At 37.6% G+C, this 19299-nt stretch overlaps 1 protein-coding gene across 1 annotated transcript in view; it reads right to left on the bottom strand.

Moving 5' to 3' along the window:
- The window catches only part of LOC149300514 (methylglutaconyl-CoA hydratase, mitochondrial-like), a 96140-nt gene that overhangs the window by 37331 nt on the left and 39510 nt on the right, over positions 1-19299 (bottom strand). Inside the window, exons 5-6 of the mRNA XM_089485191.1 lie at positions 10616-10708; positions 6924-6980 (exon numbers count right to left, since the gene is read on the bottom strand). Coding sequence (XP_089341317.1) covers positions 6924-6980; positions 10616-10708 — 150 coding nt within the window. The remainder of the gene's footprint in view (positions 1-6923; positions 6981-10615; positions 10709-19299) is intronic.

Below are 19299 nucleotides of genomic sequence, written 5' to 3'. Positions count from 1 at the left end.
TATAAAACCATGTGCAAGTAATACAGCGTTTCCCATCTTTTTCCCAGTTTCCAGAATCAATATTGCTAGGGTTGTGGCCACCCTGGCACATACTTTCACATGTGGTAGGCTTGCCCTCTGATCTTTCCTGTCTGTGGCCCACATTTTGATCTCATTAGTAATGCTTTAGACCTGACCTTACATCCCAGCCCCGAGGCAGCGCTCCTTAGTTAGCTCCCTGATATAGGCTTATGAAAAATGCTTTTATAAACATATTGCTGGGAATCTGACTGCTCTTACCCTATGTATGTGAGCAGCTTGGTGGGAACTGCTGAAAGAATATGGTTGTAAAATGAGTGAGCATCCACACATTATGCATGCAAACTATATCACTGTTCAAGGCTGGTTTGCGGTTAAGCGGTTAAGCTTTTTTAAAATTACCCTTCTCTGTCAAAACATCTTGCTAAATGATTTCCATACAACCTGGTGGTACTGAACTGTATGGAAAGCAATCCACAATGTGGATTGTGCGGCCCAAGACTACAGCAGTGTTATCTGGTATCCTCCTTCATTAACCTGTGATCAAGTAGTTAGATATTAATGTTCTAGTTTTTTTTATTATTATTTTTTTTGGGGGGGGGGGGATATGTCTTACAAAACTCAATTCTGTATTTTTTTGTGTTGGGAAACCCTACATGTATAAAAACCCTTAAAGGTTTCTGTGTGGAACTGCAAGAACAGTAGATCCAGGGCTGGCACTGGGAGGGGAAAAGCTTTACATATGGCATATATTATACACGGCAGGCAGCTGCTTGCATCCAGCCAGCGGTCACCTGATTGCCCAGCGAGCGGCAGCAAAGGTCAGTGTATTGTACCAGCTAGCATCGAACCACTCGGCCGATATCAGTTAATGGATGAATTAACACAGTCATGGAATTGTAAATGATATAGTAAATGTTAAAATGATTGTAATCCACCAAGCAGTCTTAAATCAGCGCGATTTCTTTGCAGTCCAATGAAGACGACCCGCAGCCTAATCTGGCATGTGGCTAATAGGGCAGCAGAAGAAAACACACGTATAACATTCATTATTTGGGGCTAAACCACACTACACTGTAGTTCATTTGCAAATACCCAGAAAATCTGTAAAACGCATTTGAGTGAGGATGAGCAGACACTTGGACTGTGTCTGTAGATGATGACCCCCCCAATCAGCAATTCTTTCCCTGTACAGAATAAAAGCGATGCTGTTATTGAGAAGGTCACATCACGCTGACAATGCCCAGGAAATAAAGCAGTGTCGAAATTGTATCTCCCTGTCCCTGTTCATACTTTATTATTATTTAACAGCAAAACTATATTTCCTTTACAAAAAAACCCTGCTCTGTGCCGTATTAACAGATGGCAAAGACTCTATCTTCATGTTTATGTAATGTTATGCTATCTGACCTGCTTTCACAGTAGAAACTAGGCCACTGGCTCAAGTTTGGTGTAACGCTGCCAATAGAATTTCTGTAACTTCTCAGTCGCACCTATGTCTTGGAGAGAACAGGGTAAACCACATTAAACTAATCAAAACACAATCACAAAGATTTATTTTTTTCCTTTCATGAGAATTTTAGTAGGACTTCTCTCCTTGCTCTACATGTTTTTCTCCTTGAAAATAATGCAGTGAACTGGTTCCAACGTATCTTATGCTGTGCATATAAATCTGCGGGGTCAATTAGGTCCTTCTTGGTACATATCGTACAACTGCTATTTTTTGTTAGTGGCACATGGTTCCAGAATGCTGTAGCACATTATTTTGCTTACCTGTTCTCGCCAAAGCTTTTGCTTGGGGGCTTACCTTCTGCTGTACTCACTTTCTTCCATACAAGCAGACACACAATCACCTGCCTGATCTTTCTTCCCTCCTTTGTCTTGCTCGATTTGGACTCGATTCATTCGAGCTGCACCTTTTTGGCTGTTCACAGTTTTGATGAGCTGCCAAGTTCTTCAATATGATTAAAATGGGGGGAAAAAAGGCCATTGAATAAGAGACCTGTAACTAATCACCTAATAGGGTGACCATGACCGTTTCCAGACACTTTTTTTTCTGCTTCTGTAAGCTAGTGACGGATTGCAGTTGTTACGAGGTCAACGAATACATTAATTCCAGAGCAGTGGAAAGTATGTTTGTGAAATGAAAAGGGCTCTTGCTGACATTGCATCACTATTTCTGGACACTGCCTTGAGCCCCAAATAAATTTCTTGCCTTGGATACAAGCCCAAAAAACCATGACCTACTTTCCAATAGGGTGGGAAACAAATAATAAGTATCCTTCAGGGAGCAGACAACCAGAATAGCTTCACTTTTAAAAACAAGAGTTTGAAATCTAAATCTGGGAACATTTTTTTATACTTATTTAAGATTTTTTTTTCCACGATAAGTGTTCTTAGGAAGCCCTGAGGAAAACAGAACACCAGACCGTAACGTGTCTAGTTCAACATCATTGCCTAAATTTACATGATGAACTACAGCATTAGGTCTGTCTTAAAGCAGCGCTGCTATGTCAAAGTAGTTAAAACTGGTGATGATGTTTTGTTTTAATAACTTTTTGTATCGCCATGAACATTGTTTAGGAAACACACTGACAAACCTATATATATCTATTAAGACAGGACATAGTTGAACATAAGAACAACAATGTTTATGTCCCATAACAAGAAATCACTTTCTACCATATATTTAAGAGCTCTGAGGATCAAATACAGTACGCACAAATAAATTTTACACTTTCTAAATAGCGGTCTATCATCAGTACATAAATTAATAGCTCACAGATGCACAATAAAAATAATTGGTCACATGGGTCACTTAGAAATATAAATACCAATAAAGTAAAATCAGGTCAACATATTTGATTGGGGAAAGTTCCCATTTGGGTAGATTTTCAAAGAATCCTTTAATGAGTGTTTTTCAGAAGTTATTTTTTCATGACTCTCTCCCAAGGGGATATTTTGATAAGTTTTTATGTATCAAATAAAAAATATTCCTCCATATGGAATTGATAACTAACTTGTGCCATTATTTCAGCCCAGGATGATACCCCTTACCATACAGAGTTTACTTGCAAATAATATATTAATATATAATTATATAATAATATATTACTAAATAGATTTTTTTATTATTATATGCGAAGGGAAGGAACACATATCTGCTCATCTGTTCCATCACACAGTCCTTCGCTGTTGTGGAGAGGGCGTTTATCTCCCTGACACCTCTGTTATTTCCTTTTACATACAAACCAAACGTTTCTTTGTACTCGTTTTATTAATAGGCGGCTTACTGTAAGAAAAACACAGCACACAACATACTTCTTGTCTGCTTAGAATACAATGACCAGTCGCTGCATATAATTTCCAGGGGCATCTGTTAACTCTTGGCGTCCAAGAGAGTGAGCCAGGCTCTGTTCATCGTGGCATTTCTGTGCCTCCGTTTAGTTCATGCACTTCATCATACGAGCACACAATCAAGGAGTCTGCGTGGCAGCTGTCAGCATCATTCCAGTTCCAGATGAAAAGACTTCATCTGTCACAACTACACAGGCTGAGCTTCAGGGAGATCACAAAAATAACTCAGGATTCAACTCCTATGTGATGAAAGTGATGGGCTCCAGTAAAGCCAACTTTCAAAAGGAAACAATAGCTACCCTAAGACTGTTTAACAAGGAAAAGGGTGTCTAAGACTGAAAGTGATACTGTCTCACATCAGACCATTCGGCATGGACAAACAAAAGCCTTGTGCGTCATCTACTATTAAAACATATAGATGAGTACGAACAAAGAGGCTAGGTTGCTCACTAAGGAGGCAGTTAGATACAGAACTACATAATAAGGCCATTAATATACAAGACACACAGCTGTTCTATAAATAAAATGCAAATTCCACTGAGATGCGAACGGCATGAAACAATTCCATGGAATCTGTAGCTATTCATTCAGCAGTTTTCCTACCCAAATGTGAGTACTGTGATGCACACGTGTAGCAGGGCAACCAAAGGTCAAGCAGGCTATGGGTGTGTGACAGGGAGAAAGGCTACAATGTTTCATGGCCCTCTTAACCAAATCCATGAATGATAAGGAAACAAATCAGAAGATACACAGCAGCTACATTTTTTTTTATCAATTTCAAATGTTGTTACAGAACTAGATAGCAACAAAGAAGCATTTATGTATTCCTATAGGCATGCTGCAGCTCAATGCACACTTATTGAAATGAAATATTAAGACTTAGGATCACTTTGTATGCCAATGATGTCAATGTTCAAACAGCCAGCTTCTGTACTGATAAAATTCTGTTTTCTCTAATTATAAATCATGTGTACTTTGCTTTATAACTATGGGTCACTGCCTTTGTCATTTCATAACTATGTGCAGAGTGTAATGTCTTCTTCAGCTTCGGCCAAGTAAAAACGTACCATATCGATACGTTGAGTAGATACAGAATAGAAGAAATCCTAAATGCTGTGTTTATGTGGAGACTGTGTATATGACTGTGACAAGTCACAAAACAGAAAAAAAAAACATGTGCAAACTCTCGGATTATGCCCAAAACATTATTTTAATTGGAAAGAACAAAGTGATCCACAACATGGAACAAACCACAGAATTAAGAGAACTTTACAATGTGTGCTGCTTAGTGGTTTGCAAACTGTTATAGTGCATTAATTATATTGTTTTATGAGCTGTCACCGCTATATATTATGGTACATCTATTGGTTTACAAAAGCTTAAAATTCCTACAAAGTCAATCCTAACTTAAAGAGACAGTTTATGGCCTCTTACACACTTACTATGGGGGGGAAAAAAAAAAATATATATATCTATATATTATATATATTAAAGCCCTTAATTGTCACAGAAGACACAGCTCTCCTGCTCCATGGTCTAACTATTCTTGCCACTGATTGGCTGCTTGAAGCATGTATTCAATTACATGATCAGATCTCTGCCCCAGTGAACAGATCAACTGCCCGCAGGGTTTCCCGAGCCAGCGGTGGATCTAACTGGAGGTGGCGGTTCAACATTTAGCTGAAGGTGTGGAAAGGGGCAAATGCATATGGGGGATTCTACAAAATTCCCAATACATTTGAAAGGGACCAGGCAGTGCAATAACCATATGATCATTGGAATGCCCTTTAATGAGAATGAAGCATACATAGAGACATGGATAGGGACTGCAACCAGTCTTCATATTACCAAAACCAGTACACAAGTACACTTAGAGAATACTCATCACGCTGTATCACAGGAAGCAAAATCAAAACAGGAAGCAAAATCAAAACAGGAAGTTACTTTCTGCTCAAGTATTTATTATATATATATATATATATATATATATATAATCATAAATTAAGTAAGGTCATAACATGACTGATCTCTCTGTTTGAAAAGTGATTTTATGCAGAGTTTTTGCATTTTCATCCATGGAATGGATCGTCAACGAAAAAAATAGAAAAGAAAACTTTTGTGTTGGATTTTTCCATGCCCACATGGCAAATGAGTACAAGTGGATAGTGATTCAGTCATCACTAGAAAAGCTGTATTGAAAGTCAAATTTAGGAAACACCTTAAAAAACTCTTTCGTAAAAATGTATGTATTTAGCTCACGGAACTGTGACATATATAGTGCTGTCCAGCATTAACCATCTTTTTCTTCTGCGCCAGTGGATACCGAAAAGTCCACACATAAAAAAAAACCCATAAATTGTGTACAAAAACAATATTTATTGACAGCAACTAACTCTAGAAAAAAAATATGCATATTGAAGTGCCAAGTCTATTTAATCCAAAAATCCCAGGTGGTGATCAAACCAACACATTGAATCATTAACGAAAGTTAGCATATCTGGGTATGACAAGATTAGTCAGAAAGCAATGTTTACTTTATATCATATGCTTCACTTAAAAGCAACACATTTTGTGAAGATGTGCATTTACATTTCTAATATCTTTTTTTTTTACATTGACAACAGAATAAAATTGAATTCTTGAAAGTGACTATCGCTACTGTACAGATAATAAACACATATCCATTCCTCTTTGAAGAGAAACTAGCATTCTGTACACTAGTAGAGTGGCTGCCAAGCCATACAGTTTACCAAATTACAGTATAGTAATAGCCAAACTATGTATTATATAGGCTCAGCTCAGCTTGCAGGAGAAGCACACTGGGCTTCACCTTTCATCATGCTGAGAAATATCAAGTTACATATAGTTACATATAGTTACATGGTTAATTAAGTTGAAAAAAAGACATATATAGTCTATCAAGTTCAACCATTCTGCAAAACCACATTAGCTGATCCAGAAAAAGGCAACAAATCCACTGAGACAGAAATGGCACCTCAAAGTGAAACAAAATCGTTCTTGACTTTCGGCAGTCGGACTCACCCTAAATCAACATTACTTTGTCTACTTTTACTTTTACTCATGATAAAACTGTATCCATTTCATATCTGTATTGAAATCTTTAATACTCCCACACAGTCATCTAACAGTAACTTGTCAAATCCCCAAAGTAAGGAACACTGAGATGTCATCGTGAGGAACATACACCAATCTAAATCATGCATAGGCCATGAACAGCTCCACAGCAGCTGTAGACACATTCATCTGTGGAAGATCTACCTTTTATCTACCCAAGTCTAGTGTTTCAAACATGCAACTTCTCTTGTATACGTGTAAACCTTCATTAGGCTAATCAGTGAAATTATTAGTCATTAGTCAAGATGAAAACTAAACCACAGAAGAGTGCATTCAAGAAAGGAAGGTGAAATGTGAATAATATGGAGAACTCCGCAGAAACGATATAGCAGTTCTGAACACAACAGCCAGGTGATTTCTTATTTATGAAATAAATCATTTCTGAATAGGCTTGCTCATTTTTTAAACCATACCTGCTCCAGGAATGATGGCCAATTTGGTTTCAACCAAACCCATTTTTGCTGATGATGCTGCAAGAGACAATAAAAAAACATGGTAAATAAGAGGATCAAAAATAATCACTGACCTTGGTAAATTGGACATTATGTGGTTTCAGCTGCTGAGCTTGCAACCACGGAGCTGTTTATTTTACGCAAAACAGTGATTTTGAGCTATTATGTCTCTCTCAAAAACAAGCTGTGTGTTTTGATTACTGGTGTTAAGACTCTTCATCGGGACATAACTACAAATAAAAAAGTCTACAGGTAGATTTTAGTTTCTTGTGGCCCTAATATTAAATTTTTGTTCCTTCCTGTTTTTTTCTCTGAAAACTATGTAAGAGATCTCTTCAAAATACAAACCAATGTTGTTCCTAGATGGCATACACCTATGTTCTCCCTATACCCCTGCATTGGAGAGTTTTCTCCTCAGAATCTATCTTCAAACAGGTACTCCAACAAGTAGCGGTGTTTTAAACTGAGTTTGCGATACAGCATCTTCTGACATGACAGGTGCGGAATAACGTTTACATATTTCAAATGTACATTTTGCCTGGTCTTAAAGCCTTAGTTGTGACTGGACACATTTACATCCAGATGAACTGTAACATAAGCATCCCGTTGCCAGCAGTTGGGTGCAGGCAGGAAGAAGTGGTTTGGGGCATGAAATGACACCGGCAGTTTGGAGCCACCATGAACCATTACTAGAGTCAAGATTTCCCCCTTTATCAGGATGTCTGAGGGGAAAAAAAGGAAAGGCATAAAGAAAGAAAAGGTATACTATGTGGCTGTATTAAAAACACTGCTCCCTTAAATATGCCTAAAATAATGCCGCTAATTGGCAGGCAAAAGGACAGTTCCCCTTTAATGGTAAACATTTCTCTGTGAAAGTGGGGTTTTAGGGTATTTCCAGATATACTGCTGTATTAGTCATCTCTTACGATGTAACACAGACCCACCAATTCCTGCATTAGTCACTGTCGATCACTGAAGTACATCACTAAAGAGACAGACAACACCATGTACATTCAAAGCCAGGGCCTTCATTGATTTGGCCATGCCAAATGATATAACCCTGTGCGGCGTAAACTGCAAATGATGTATTCAAAGTTCAGTCTGGCTAAATGGTCTGCAACAGCTACACAGCAGGAAATATATTCTACGGAAATAGAGGTTTGTGGGTGGAGAAACAATCTGATGACTGTACATTCCCTAGCTGCCTTAGCTTTTCTCCAAGTCATAAACCTCAAGCATTACAAACATAAGAGCGCTGAATATCCATTTACCACTCAACCAATGAATCTGACACCAGGGACAGCTGCAAAGTGCAAAGGTCCGATTTATGTTATTACTCCTGCGTGTTCATCTTTATTCCAGGACCATATGTAATGTAAAAGGAGGTTTTCTCATAAGAATGGCGGTGAGTTGTCACCAAATAAAGAAGAGGGGTAGAGCGTTCTATTACAAGGGTCCCAAGCCACTTATTATGGGCATGGTCCGGAAAAGTGTGACAAGTCTTTCCAATTATTATTGGCGTACCGTGTACCTAAATAGTCATAAAGTTAGAAACATGTGACTGAGGTTTACTGGCCAGAGAGAAATGAAACATTTACAATACAACCAAACGTTATTCATAGAGAACATTCTGTTGGTTTTTCTCATTTGGTTCCCAGATGTTATTTATTTTAATAGGTCACAGGCTAAAGGAATAGCACAAAACTGTACTTTTAGTTCTTCGCAAAAGGTGTGTGTTTTGTGTGTACAAGTTGAATAATGCATGACTTTAAAGACTGCATGAAACACAAAATATTCAACAGTCACTTTAATAAATTCACCATGAAAGCTAGAAGCCTGAAAGATAGCTATTTGACAGAATTTTTTTTAAGAAATTATGTTATCTGAGATTTACATGGGGATCGCTATGGCATTTTGTATAACCAGTTATTCCAAGTTTCCCTAATTAGAATGAATAATAACCCCTTTGGGGACCCAAATCCCTTGGCTTTCTAATATATACTGAAACAGTAGACCTTATATTTAGAAATGAAACTGTGTAAACAAAAGAAATGATGTTTCTTAAAATAAAAATACAAATATTTTTATTATACATCTTAGTTACATAAATAGAAATCAATAGATCAGAAATGTGTCTATGACCATATTAAATGTTTGGATGTACCGAATTTGCTCGATTATAAGACGAGGTTTTGTCCAGAGCAAATGCTCTGAAAAATACCCCTTGTCTTATAATCGAGGTCGTCTTCTAATCAGACCTCATTCTGCTGGGGCCAGGCTGCTTACCAGGCTTTGGTCGCGAGCAGCGTCGCTCCTACTAGCTGCAGGGGAACAGGAAGCCAGCAAAGTCCTCACATAACTCTACCTCCCCCCTCCTTCCTCTGGGGGCGGGGCCAGAGAAGTTGCTCGCACAGCCGGGCCCCTGCAGAAGTCTGCGAGTGGGAGATCTGCAGTTCACGTAAGGGGGTGGTGGAGGGTTTTTGTGATTAATGTGTGACGTATGTGTGATTAATGGAATGAATGAGTATTTAAATGTTTGTGAATGAGTGTGTGTGTGTGTGTGTAATAGCATGGATGTGTAAGGAGGGGGGGGGTACCATGGCATAGGGAGGCTGTAATCACACTACTACCATCCCCAGGTTCCAGCATGTACTGGCTGCCTTGGCTTGATAGGAGTGTGATATATACCTCCAGAAATGCATTTTAACCCCCTATATGCCACTCAGCCCCATGATATGCATTTTAACCCCCTATATGCCACTGTGCCCCATGATATGCCTTTTAACCCCCTATATGCCAGAGGGGCATATAGGGGGTTAAAAGGCACATCAAGGGGCAGAGTGGCAAATAGGGGGGTATAAGGCATTTCTGGGGGCAGAGTGGCAAGCCTGGGGGCAGATGTGCATAACTGGGGGGGGCAGGTTGGCAAATAAAAGGAAATAAAAAATATATATTTTTCTCAATCATAGCTTTTATTAAATATGAAAAAATAGTTTACATTAATTAATATTTACTAGTAAAACGTTTTTCCTATAGGGTAGTCTTATATTCAGGCTTTGTTTTTTTTCCTAAATTAATATTTTGATTTTGGGGGGTCGTCTTATAATCAGGGTTGTCTTATAATCGAGCAAATACGGTATTTATTACAGATATTGAATGAGAACAAGCTTGGCCATTCTCTTCCTGCAACGCCAATGGTAGCATCATAGATGACCCCCCTGACACCGATCACATATACCTTCTCAGCACTTGTACAGTGCTGAAGAATATGATGGCACTATATAAAACAATTTATATATATATATATATATATATATATATATTATATGTGTGTTATATTGTTTTCAGTGGTATAGCGTTTTAACCCATGACACTAGGGGTATTTAAAGCATATTTGTAAATATTTTATATACCAAGTGACAGATTATTTCCTTAAGTGTACTCCAACATTTTGAGGTATGAGGAGTAAACTGAGCAGTCCTGTTGTGTATCTATCTACCTGCACACAAAGAGTCAATACTTGTGTAATAAAAGATCCAGTACCATAGCCTATGCATGAATGATCGTAAAGTGCGTGCTAAGTGGATTTATATCTATAAACAATGAAATAATTAAATGACAGTGATATAATAAAGCCAAAGGATGGATATTACCTGCAACGATGATGTCACAAGCCAATGCCATCTCCAGGCCTCCTCCTAAAGCAACCCCATCCAAAGCAACAATAGTGGGCATTGGAAGATTTGCTGCAAAAGATCAGAAAAGGCATACATTTAAACCTAATCCTGAAAATGTTTGATGTGCCAGCATTTTATGATATTGTAAAAATATGACAGAAAATTCCAGACATCGTACTGCATACCTCCCAACTGTCAGGATGGTAAGCATGGGGTTATCTCCAAATCCCCCACATTGCCAGCTGCTACATATTTCAAATTCTGCATATATTTCCCTTTCCGAGATGTCAGAAATGACCCAAGCATCATTAGCAGCAAATGTATGAAAATTTTTTGGCGCTGGCTACACAAGCTGTCTTGGATATATAATTACAATCTGAAGTGTGCTTCTAATCGGCAACGGATCAAACAAACTATTTGTCTGCTTTGGAGTCAGGGTTGGCATCTCAGCTCCATTCATATTACAGTATTTTGTTTTCCCTTCGAAAAGTCCTTCAGTGACAATAAGAGTCCAGAAAAAAGTATTTTGCAACACAATACTCTCTGCGGAAACTGTTACATAAAATTTATGTAACCGTTTCTCTATAAATTACAGTAAGGTTCTTGGCATGTTTAGGCATAAGAAGTAGGACAGAATTGCACAACAGGAAAAATCTTGAACCAACATAAAAGGACCTTAACAAGTTATATCATCTTCTACTATATAGCTGGTTTGTTTATATTGTTGGGTTCTGAATGCCCCAAAGCTCTATAGTAAACAATACAACTATTATACACAGCACCAATGTAATACAGCTTATACACCATCATACCACTTGACAGTAGATAAGAACCATTTAGCCCATTTAACCTCCTCATTTTTTCCTGTTGTAAGAATTGGCCCTTAGTCTGGTCTCAGATTTGGGATAATCCTATGCCAATCCCATGCATGTTTAAATTCCCTCAACATACTAATCTCTATCACTTCTGCTGGGAGGCTGTTCTACCACGTACAGCCCATTCAGTAAAATAAAACTTCCTCACATTACAGCTAAACGGTTGACCCTCTAGTTTTAGATTATGACCTTTTGTTTTAATGCTACTCATCCTTTGAAATTAACGTCCTTCCTGCACTTAGATCCTTTAAATCCCCTACTCTTTCCTGACAATGTTTTTACTGCAACCCATTCTCCTTTTTTGAAGCCCTTTTCTGAACTCTCTTCAAAATGTCACCATGCTTCTGGAAGTGAAGTCTCCAGAACTGTGCACAATATCTAGTAGAGGTCTATAAAGTGGCAGAACCTCCCTCTTTTTGCTATTGATGCCTCCGGCTATACAACCCAGCAGCGTGATTGTGTGTTACATTATTTTATTATTATTATCTATCGTTTTATATAGCATCATTATATTCTGCAGCACTGTACAATGGGTAACCATGACATTACAAGTAGTATATAACAAAACAATTCAACTTACAGATACAAGGGGTAAGGCTCGTCAAACAAGCTTACAATCTAGAGGGAGTTAGGGAGTACTACACAAGAGGTAAAAGTGCCACTGTTAAGGATGTTAAGTATTGTCCGAAAGCAGGAGAGGGACTAGGAAAGGTGAGTTAAGGAAAATTAGGGGAAGGACATCAATGCCTACATTTGTAGGTGTCCCAAAAGAATGGGTTCTTGAGGGATTTTTTGAAGGACTGAAGGCAGAGGAAAAGGCACATGACAGATAGAGATCATTGGAGAAACCGGGTGGGAGTGTATTTGGAGATGAGTTAGGAGATGTAAGTAGGGGAACCCCAATGTAGAACTTTGAAAGTAAACATAGCTGTGTTGAATTGCAGTGCAGCATTTAAGAAACACATTTGTATCAGTTCAGAGATACAGTTTGTAGCAAATTCTAAATGTTGTTTTACTTTAACGCATACAATACATAATAAGTAGTTTTCTCTCAAAAATCCCTATTATTAAAAAGAAAAAAAAAACAATAATCCATCTGGCTTTGCATGCCCAGCCCATAGACAGCTTGTATCTCATTCTTTAAAAATATCCACCCCCACAGACCAGCTGAACCTCAGGCAAAAACAATGAAAGTAGTCACTGCTATTAGTTCACGGGACACCTAGTAAGTGAGGTTTAAAGAATTACTGCTAAAGGCTGCATGTGCAGTATATGTTCGTTTATTACTAGAACAACACAGCTTCTTGGAAACATTCAATATTTTACTGCTGTTATCAGCCCTGGTGCATAGTTTTTAGATAACTACTATTGTTTTGTTTTTTTTCCTCAGTTGGGTCTATAAACTAAACTGTGAGTTCTGATAAAAATATGCTGCTATGCTTTTCCAGCCCTTCTCAGGAATAACTTCATAATGCATAGTTATCTAGATACGTTTTCGTCTTCCTTCCACTCACTGTTTGGTGTATAAACCTCAGTATTACATCCTTTTCCAAACATAGAGCTAATACATGCCATATTTTAAAACCAAAATATTTTGCCACTGTTATTGTACTTGCTGATTAGCCAATATACATGCACAATATATGTATTGCCAATATCTAGACATATCACATTAACTAATGTACATAGACATATACATGCATTTCATTTCTACTTCTGTTACATAACACAAGATAACACTATTCCTTCACCGTAATAGAGTTGAACCTTGTTGCTAGAGCAAAACAGGTAAAGATGGTGCCTTTATTGACTAAGGTATAATAGCTTGCACGCTTTTGAGACTATAATATTATAATATGAGTGAAGAAAAGACCTAAATAAGCTCAAAAGGTTGCAAGCTCCTATACTTCAGTTAGCCAATAAAGAGGTCATCTTTACCAAGTTTGCTCTATTGCTCTATCTATATGACATCATTTTTTTTAGTCTGTACATTTACATTTGACCAATTATGCCAGTTAAACCCATAGGATTCTGAAATGTCTTTGTAGGGTGAAGTTGAAGAATTTACTTCATACTCACGATAGACTACAACCCATATGCACCAGAGACCAGTAACTGAATGAGAGAGAGAATACACACAGTTTAGAGAATAGAACCCTAAGCAACTACGGATCTCGAGAAAAGCCTGAAAACCAACTGCCTAAATAAAGTACAGAACTCTAGATTGTGCAAACAGCACACAAGTGTAATACTTACTAATGAACAAGTAAAAATAATACATCTGCAGCTGGTCTAAAAATAATGCAAGAAAACCACATGTTATTAAAGAAAAAAAACAGGAACTGGTTTGTATCTAATGTCAAGCGCATCAATTCAACTCGCAAACCACAAAGAAGAGTTTAAAAAATATATATATATATATATATGACACCCTTAATCTATACAGGGTCACGTGACTTGTGTTTTATGATATAGCAGGGACACACAGATATGAGATTTTGTATTTGAAACTGCCTTAAATCCATTAAGCCTAAAATGACTTCAAGTCTGTTGCAAGAATAGCTTTACAGCTATTAAGAGTGGTGGGGCTTTGGATAATATTTTGCCATTTAGCTATAAAGATATCATGTGATTAATGTTAGTATGTCCAGGCACAGAACGGTCTGTTCCAAATCTGTAGCATTCTCGCAGCCAGAACAAGATGCGGAACACAAGAAAAAGTGAGGATATTCTGTGGAAGCTTTAAAAAAAAATTCTTGTCAGCAGTTTGCAGAAAGTGGTTAATACAACATGATACATATAATATATTCTGCATACAACATCACCAAAATATACTGTTACATTTAGAATACATGTAATGTTATTGATTAACTAGTGCAGGAGTGATTTCGTACAGTTAATAGACATTTCAAGGGAAAGAAACCATATCTGATCATCAAAACTCTGAAAATATCTTAACTGAATCTTTAAAGCGATCTGATTGCTTGCAGATAAAAAGGGAATATTTTTAAGGACCATAATGTTGACATTAAAGAGTATTTGTAAATCAGGTTTACAGTAACAACACTCTTGGACTGTTTTTGTTGGAGGTGGTAGAGGCTCTATACAAGCATTGTAGTGTAAATCTCTTTTGCCAACATCATTCCAAGAACAGATTTGAAGAGGGCAGTATTGAGGTTTATACCGTGAGGGAATGTAAACATGCGCGGGATATGAATGGGGATATAATAAGGTTTAGGCTAAGTGGGCTGAATGGTTCTTAGTTGCCATCAAATTTTATCTTTCTATTTTGTTCGTGTATTAGAAGATAATGCTGAGCCAAACATCACACCAAAGGCTACATACTGGCCTTTTCTAGTTCTTGATTGCTGAAGTTATCAGAATCAACACGTATAGTGGATAGACATGATTATATATTTTACCTAATCAACCTGCCTTGTGATGGTGGCCATGGATGAACAAAGCAAAGAAAATTTGTGTTCTTTTTGATGCATTGTCATAAAATGGGCCAGATCATCAGGTTTCTAGAACTTTTAGACACATTGTAATCTAATTTATTTTCATAGTTTCAAAGGATATAAAAATGTGTCCTTTTTTACGCTTTTAATCGCCACATCAAACAGGTCAGCTTATATTATACAAGGTGTTTACGTGCTACAAACATAGTGATCGGCTTCAAAATATTCAATAAAAAAGGAGTTTCCAAAAAAAGGGTATTTACAACAAAGTAACATGATGACTCACAAGGGATATATGGTCCATCAAGTCTGCATCGCCCACCACTCCCTTCAAATGCCAGTTGTACTTTAATCAAACAGTATCTGGTATAGACGTCAACATGACACATACAGTAACTTCTTCCCACAAAAGGGGAAAGTAAGATTACATGTGACAAATGGTCATAAAATAAAACAGATGGCAGGTAGAATGAAGCGCTTTAACCCAGAAGTGTCCCTGGTATCCATCCCATGGAGTTGCATATTGTGTCCGCCAAGTTCCATCTCAAGCTCAGAACCTGAGTACAGCAGCACCCCTGGCACCCCCTTTATATTGCAAATGATCACAATCACATTGCCTTACTTAACTTTTATACACACTATCTGCCCTATTTCAAGTGCACCCTTAGATTGTTATCTAGAGAAGTTTCTTTTCCAGAAATTTCGAGACTGCTTTTAATTCTGTATTTTGTATGTTTATATGTGACTTTGTGTGTATACTTTGCATGTGTAGAACATATACTGTTATTTATTTGTGAACCATGATGTTATAACTAAACAATGGTCTTCCAGGCCATTTATTTTCTATAACAGTTTCAACAAACCATATGAGATTTGATCACAGCAATTTCTTGATTCCTCTTTTAAGCTTAAGCTGCTCTGAAAAATCTTAGCTTTGCATATATAGCCCCTGCTGTCCCATCTTATTCAAGGAGACCAGGTAGGCTTTGCTGGTGGCAGAAAAGCCAGAGATAAGCCAATTCGGGTCCTAGATAATAATTGAAGAAATTTGATCAAGTTTTACGTGGCAGTGGCCTAGGCATCAACATAATGTCTTGGATAACAAGTTTGCACTCACACCTCGGTCAGGGATGCCCCCTTACCCCTTTTCTGTTGGTACTCATTTTGGAGCCCTACTGGAGATTATCTGGGCTAATCCTGATATTAGAGGCATAAATATGAAAGATCATAACCGCAAATGAGCTGCTTATGCTGATGATGTTTATCTTTTAATTCCTAACCACATATTATGCTGTCTCAGATACTATTCTATACTTATTGGGGGATGTGCCTGGTTATATATCCTGGGGTGCCGGTCTACATATGGGGGGGGGGTTGTTTTTTGACCCATTGGATTATGTGTTTTTGCCGATATACACATTCTTCTCCATATGTCTAAATGTGGATGTGTGATTTCTCACGCATAAGACTAGGACTTGTATTCTAAAATCCCTTCCTTTATTGGACTGTACAGTGCATTTGTATCTCTTTGTATTTGATTAAAAAAAACGAAAACTGAACAATGATACATAGAAATGAAACGTCTGTACAATATTCAACACGTAAGTGCAAGGCAAATGATTTATCTACGGAAACCATTGCAGATATTTTGAATGATGTAACATGGCAACCAAATCGCCAGTATAGAAATAAGGAAAAGCTGCCAAGGAACTAACAACTGCTAATGGAAAATTGATACATCATTCTATTATTTAGCCCTAAGGAACACACACACAGACAGACGCACATTAAGGAAGGGACTAAAACAAAGTCTTGTTATGTGATAAAGGTGGGTGACGTTACACTGTGGCACGGGGATTATGTCCACGCACAGGTGCTATCTAAAAACCATCATCATCACCTACTGCCTTTCAGCTTTCGTTGAACTAAAACTCCCATCATCCTCAGCAAGTCATCCTAAGAGAGATCGAGTATTGGTAATTTTGTGTCTATTTCTTTATATATAGTGATGTATGTAAGGCTCGATTCTCCTGTTTAGTTAAGGTTGAGAGCCCAATAGCTTCAGGTCTGCTTCCATTTTCAACTGTCCAATCTGCATATTAACAAACAAAGAAATACGATAAAAATAGAGGCCAATCACTAAAGTTTTATACCTCACCCGTGAGCACCAAAGGTATAACAGTAACTGAATGCTTTCAACTGTCCTTGTGACAGATCCATTTTGCAGAGGTGACCACAGCTGAACCAATGCCTAGGAGAAGCTCACATTACAAATAACTACAGTTTTATTTTTCCACTGAATAATTATTTATGAACTCCCTGAGCTGAAGAGTTACTTGACACAATTGGAAAAATGGTTTTATTTTTAGCAGTAGTGCAGTATTTTTATCTCGAAGGAGCCAGAGTAAGGCTGCAACCTTGAAACATCAAGACAATCTATGAGTGTATGATGGAAATGTGCTGATTATTACAATGCGGTCTCGTGGACAGAATACAAAACAACTGGCTTTTCAGGAATCGATCTATTACTGATGAAAGAGAACAATGTAGGCTCATCAGGTTACGGCAATAGAAAACTGAAATTGTCACGTGAAAAGGGCTTGTGTACATCTCCAGTAGCAATATTATCCCATAGAGATCGCCTGCAGGGCATTGGGTGTTCATTCATCTGCATTCACATCGCTGGCTGATCCTTTATTGAAAAATCAAAACCATGCCATCAAATCCAAAAAATACTATTTCATTGGCACATATATAAATTATTAATTTTGTATTTGGATAATTAGAAAGAAATACACTACTCAAAATAAAAAGTGGCCAAAGGCCATGATACCGTGTAACGTTATGGCAATGTGACACATTCCATAGAAGCCTGCAGTGATATTTTTGTTAAGACAATAGAACGCTGACTCTATTAATGTTTCATCACCACGGCACACGCACATGACCTTAGTCAGACACAGATGCTCAAGGTCACTGTACAGATCTCCAGGCAATGGCAGTAACAAGGAGGCTAAGGGCTTAATTACTCCAAGTTCCTGACAAACTGCGATTTAAAAGTGTCTTCACTTCTCACAGCTACAACGGAATCTGCTCAGACAGTGAAAGGCAGCTTCTCCAGTGCCATACGTGCACAGAAACACACTGTGGTGCCGTCACAATCTATATCATTGTATACACTAGTTCACAGATATTAGAAACATGTTATTTTATAACACAAAGACCCACATGATAAGGGGGTAGTGCAGTCAATAGATTACAAAACAAAAAAAAGGCTTGAGCATGTAAAATCCCCTAGAAACACAAGGCATGTGAAGTGTGAAGCATGAAGCCTTTCGCTGCTGAGCAAGCATGATATCCAAACAGGTTATCATCGTGTACGGTAAGCACACAGATCATATTACTGAAATGTACAATACAAGAGATGTTTCAACATGGTTATATTTAGGGTATTGATTAAATCCTCTTGATCTCTTCTACTGCAAAACAAACCCCTCAGCTGTTGGACTTAAGAAGAGATAATTACAATTATATATATATATATATATATATATATATATGAGACACTTAAAATATTTCTCAGCCTTTTCCAGCATGACAAATTAATCAAGCGTTCTATAACACTCAATACTTTAATCTATACCATTAGCCGCTCCATGCCTGCCAGCACTTGTTAACACAAGGCAATCAGAGGATAACCGCATTACAAAAACACGGATTAAAGTTAATACTACATGTTTTATTTATATAGCACCAGCAGATTCTGCAGCGCTGTACAATAGGTTATAGGTACAATAGCAATAAACATTGATAAAGGGAGTGTAGGACTGTGGCCATCAGACCTTATAATCGGGGCTTCAACACATGGTTATTTTTTATATCTATCAATTTTATATATCAAATATACCGTATTTCCCCATGTATTTTTTTCCGGAAAGAGGACCTGCTGCTTCTGTGCAGCGACACAGAAACAGGAACTAAGCGGAGTCATATGATGTACATTCACGTGACTCCGCTCAGTTCCTGTTCGAGCAACGCAGAGGGAAACAGCGGCCCCCACGGTAGTCTGCGAGCCGCACCAGAAAATCTGCAGTTCAGGGTGGGAGAGTAAATTAATGAATATATATATATATAGAAATATACCTGATTATAAGACGACCCCCCCAAATCTGAATATTAATTTAGGAAAAAAGAAAAAGCCTGAATATAAGACGACCCTATAGGAAAAAAGTTTTACCAGTAAATGTTAATTCATGTAAACTATTTTTTTTAATAAAAGCTATGATTGAGAAAAATATTTTGGTTTTATTTCCTTCTATTTTCCAAC

Source organism: Sceloporus occidentalis, unplaced genomic scaffold (genome assembly GCF_023333645.1).
Source record: "Sceloporus occidentalis isolate IW3139 unplaced genomic scaffold, rSceOcc1.0.p SCAF_24, whole genome shotgun sequence".
NCBI classification, from domain to species: Eukaryota; Metazoa; Chordata; class Lepidosauria; order Squamata; family Phrynosomatidae; genus Sceloporus; species Sceloporus occidentalis.
This window is presented reverse-complemented; position numbering and strand designations above follow the sequence as displayed.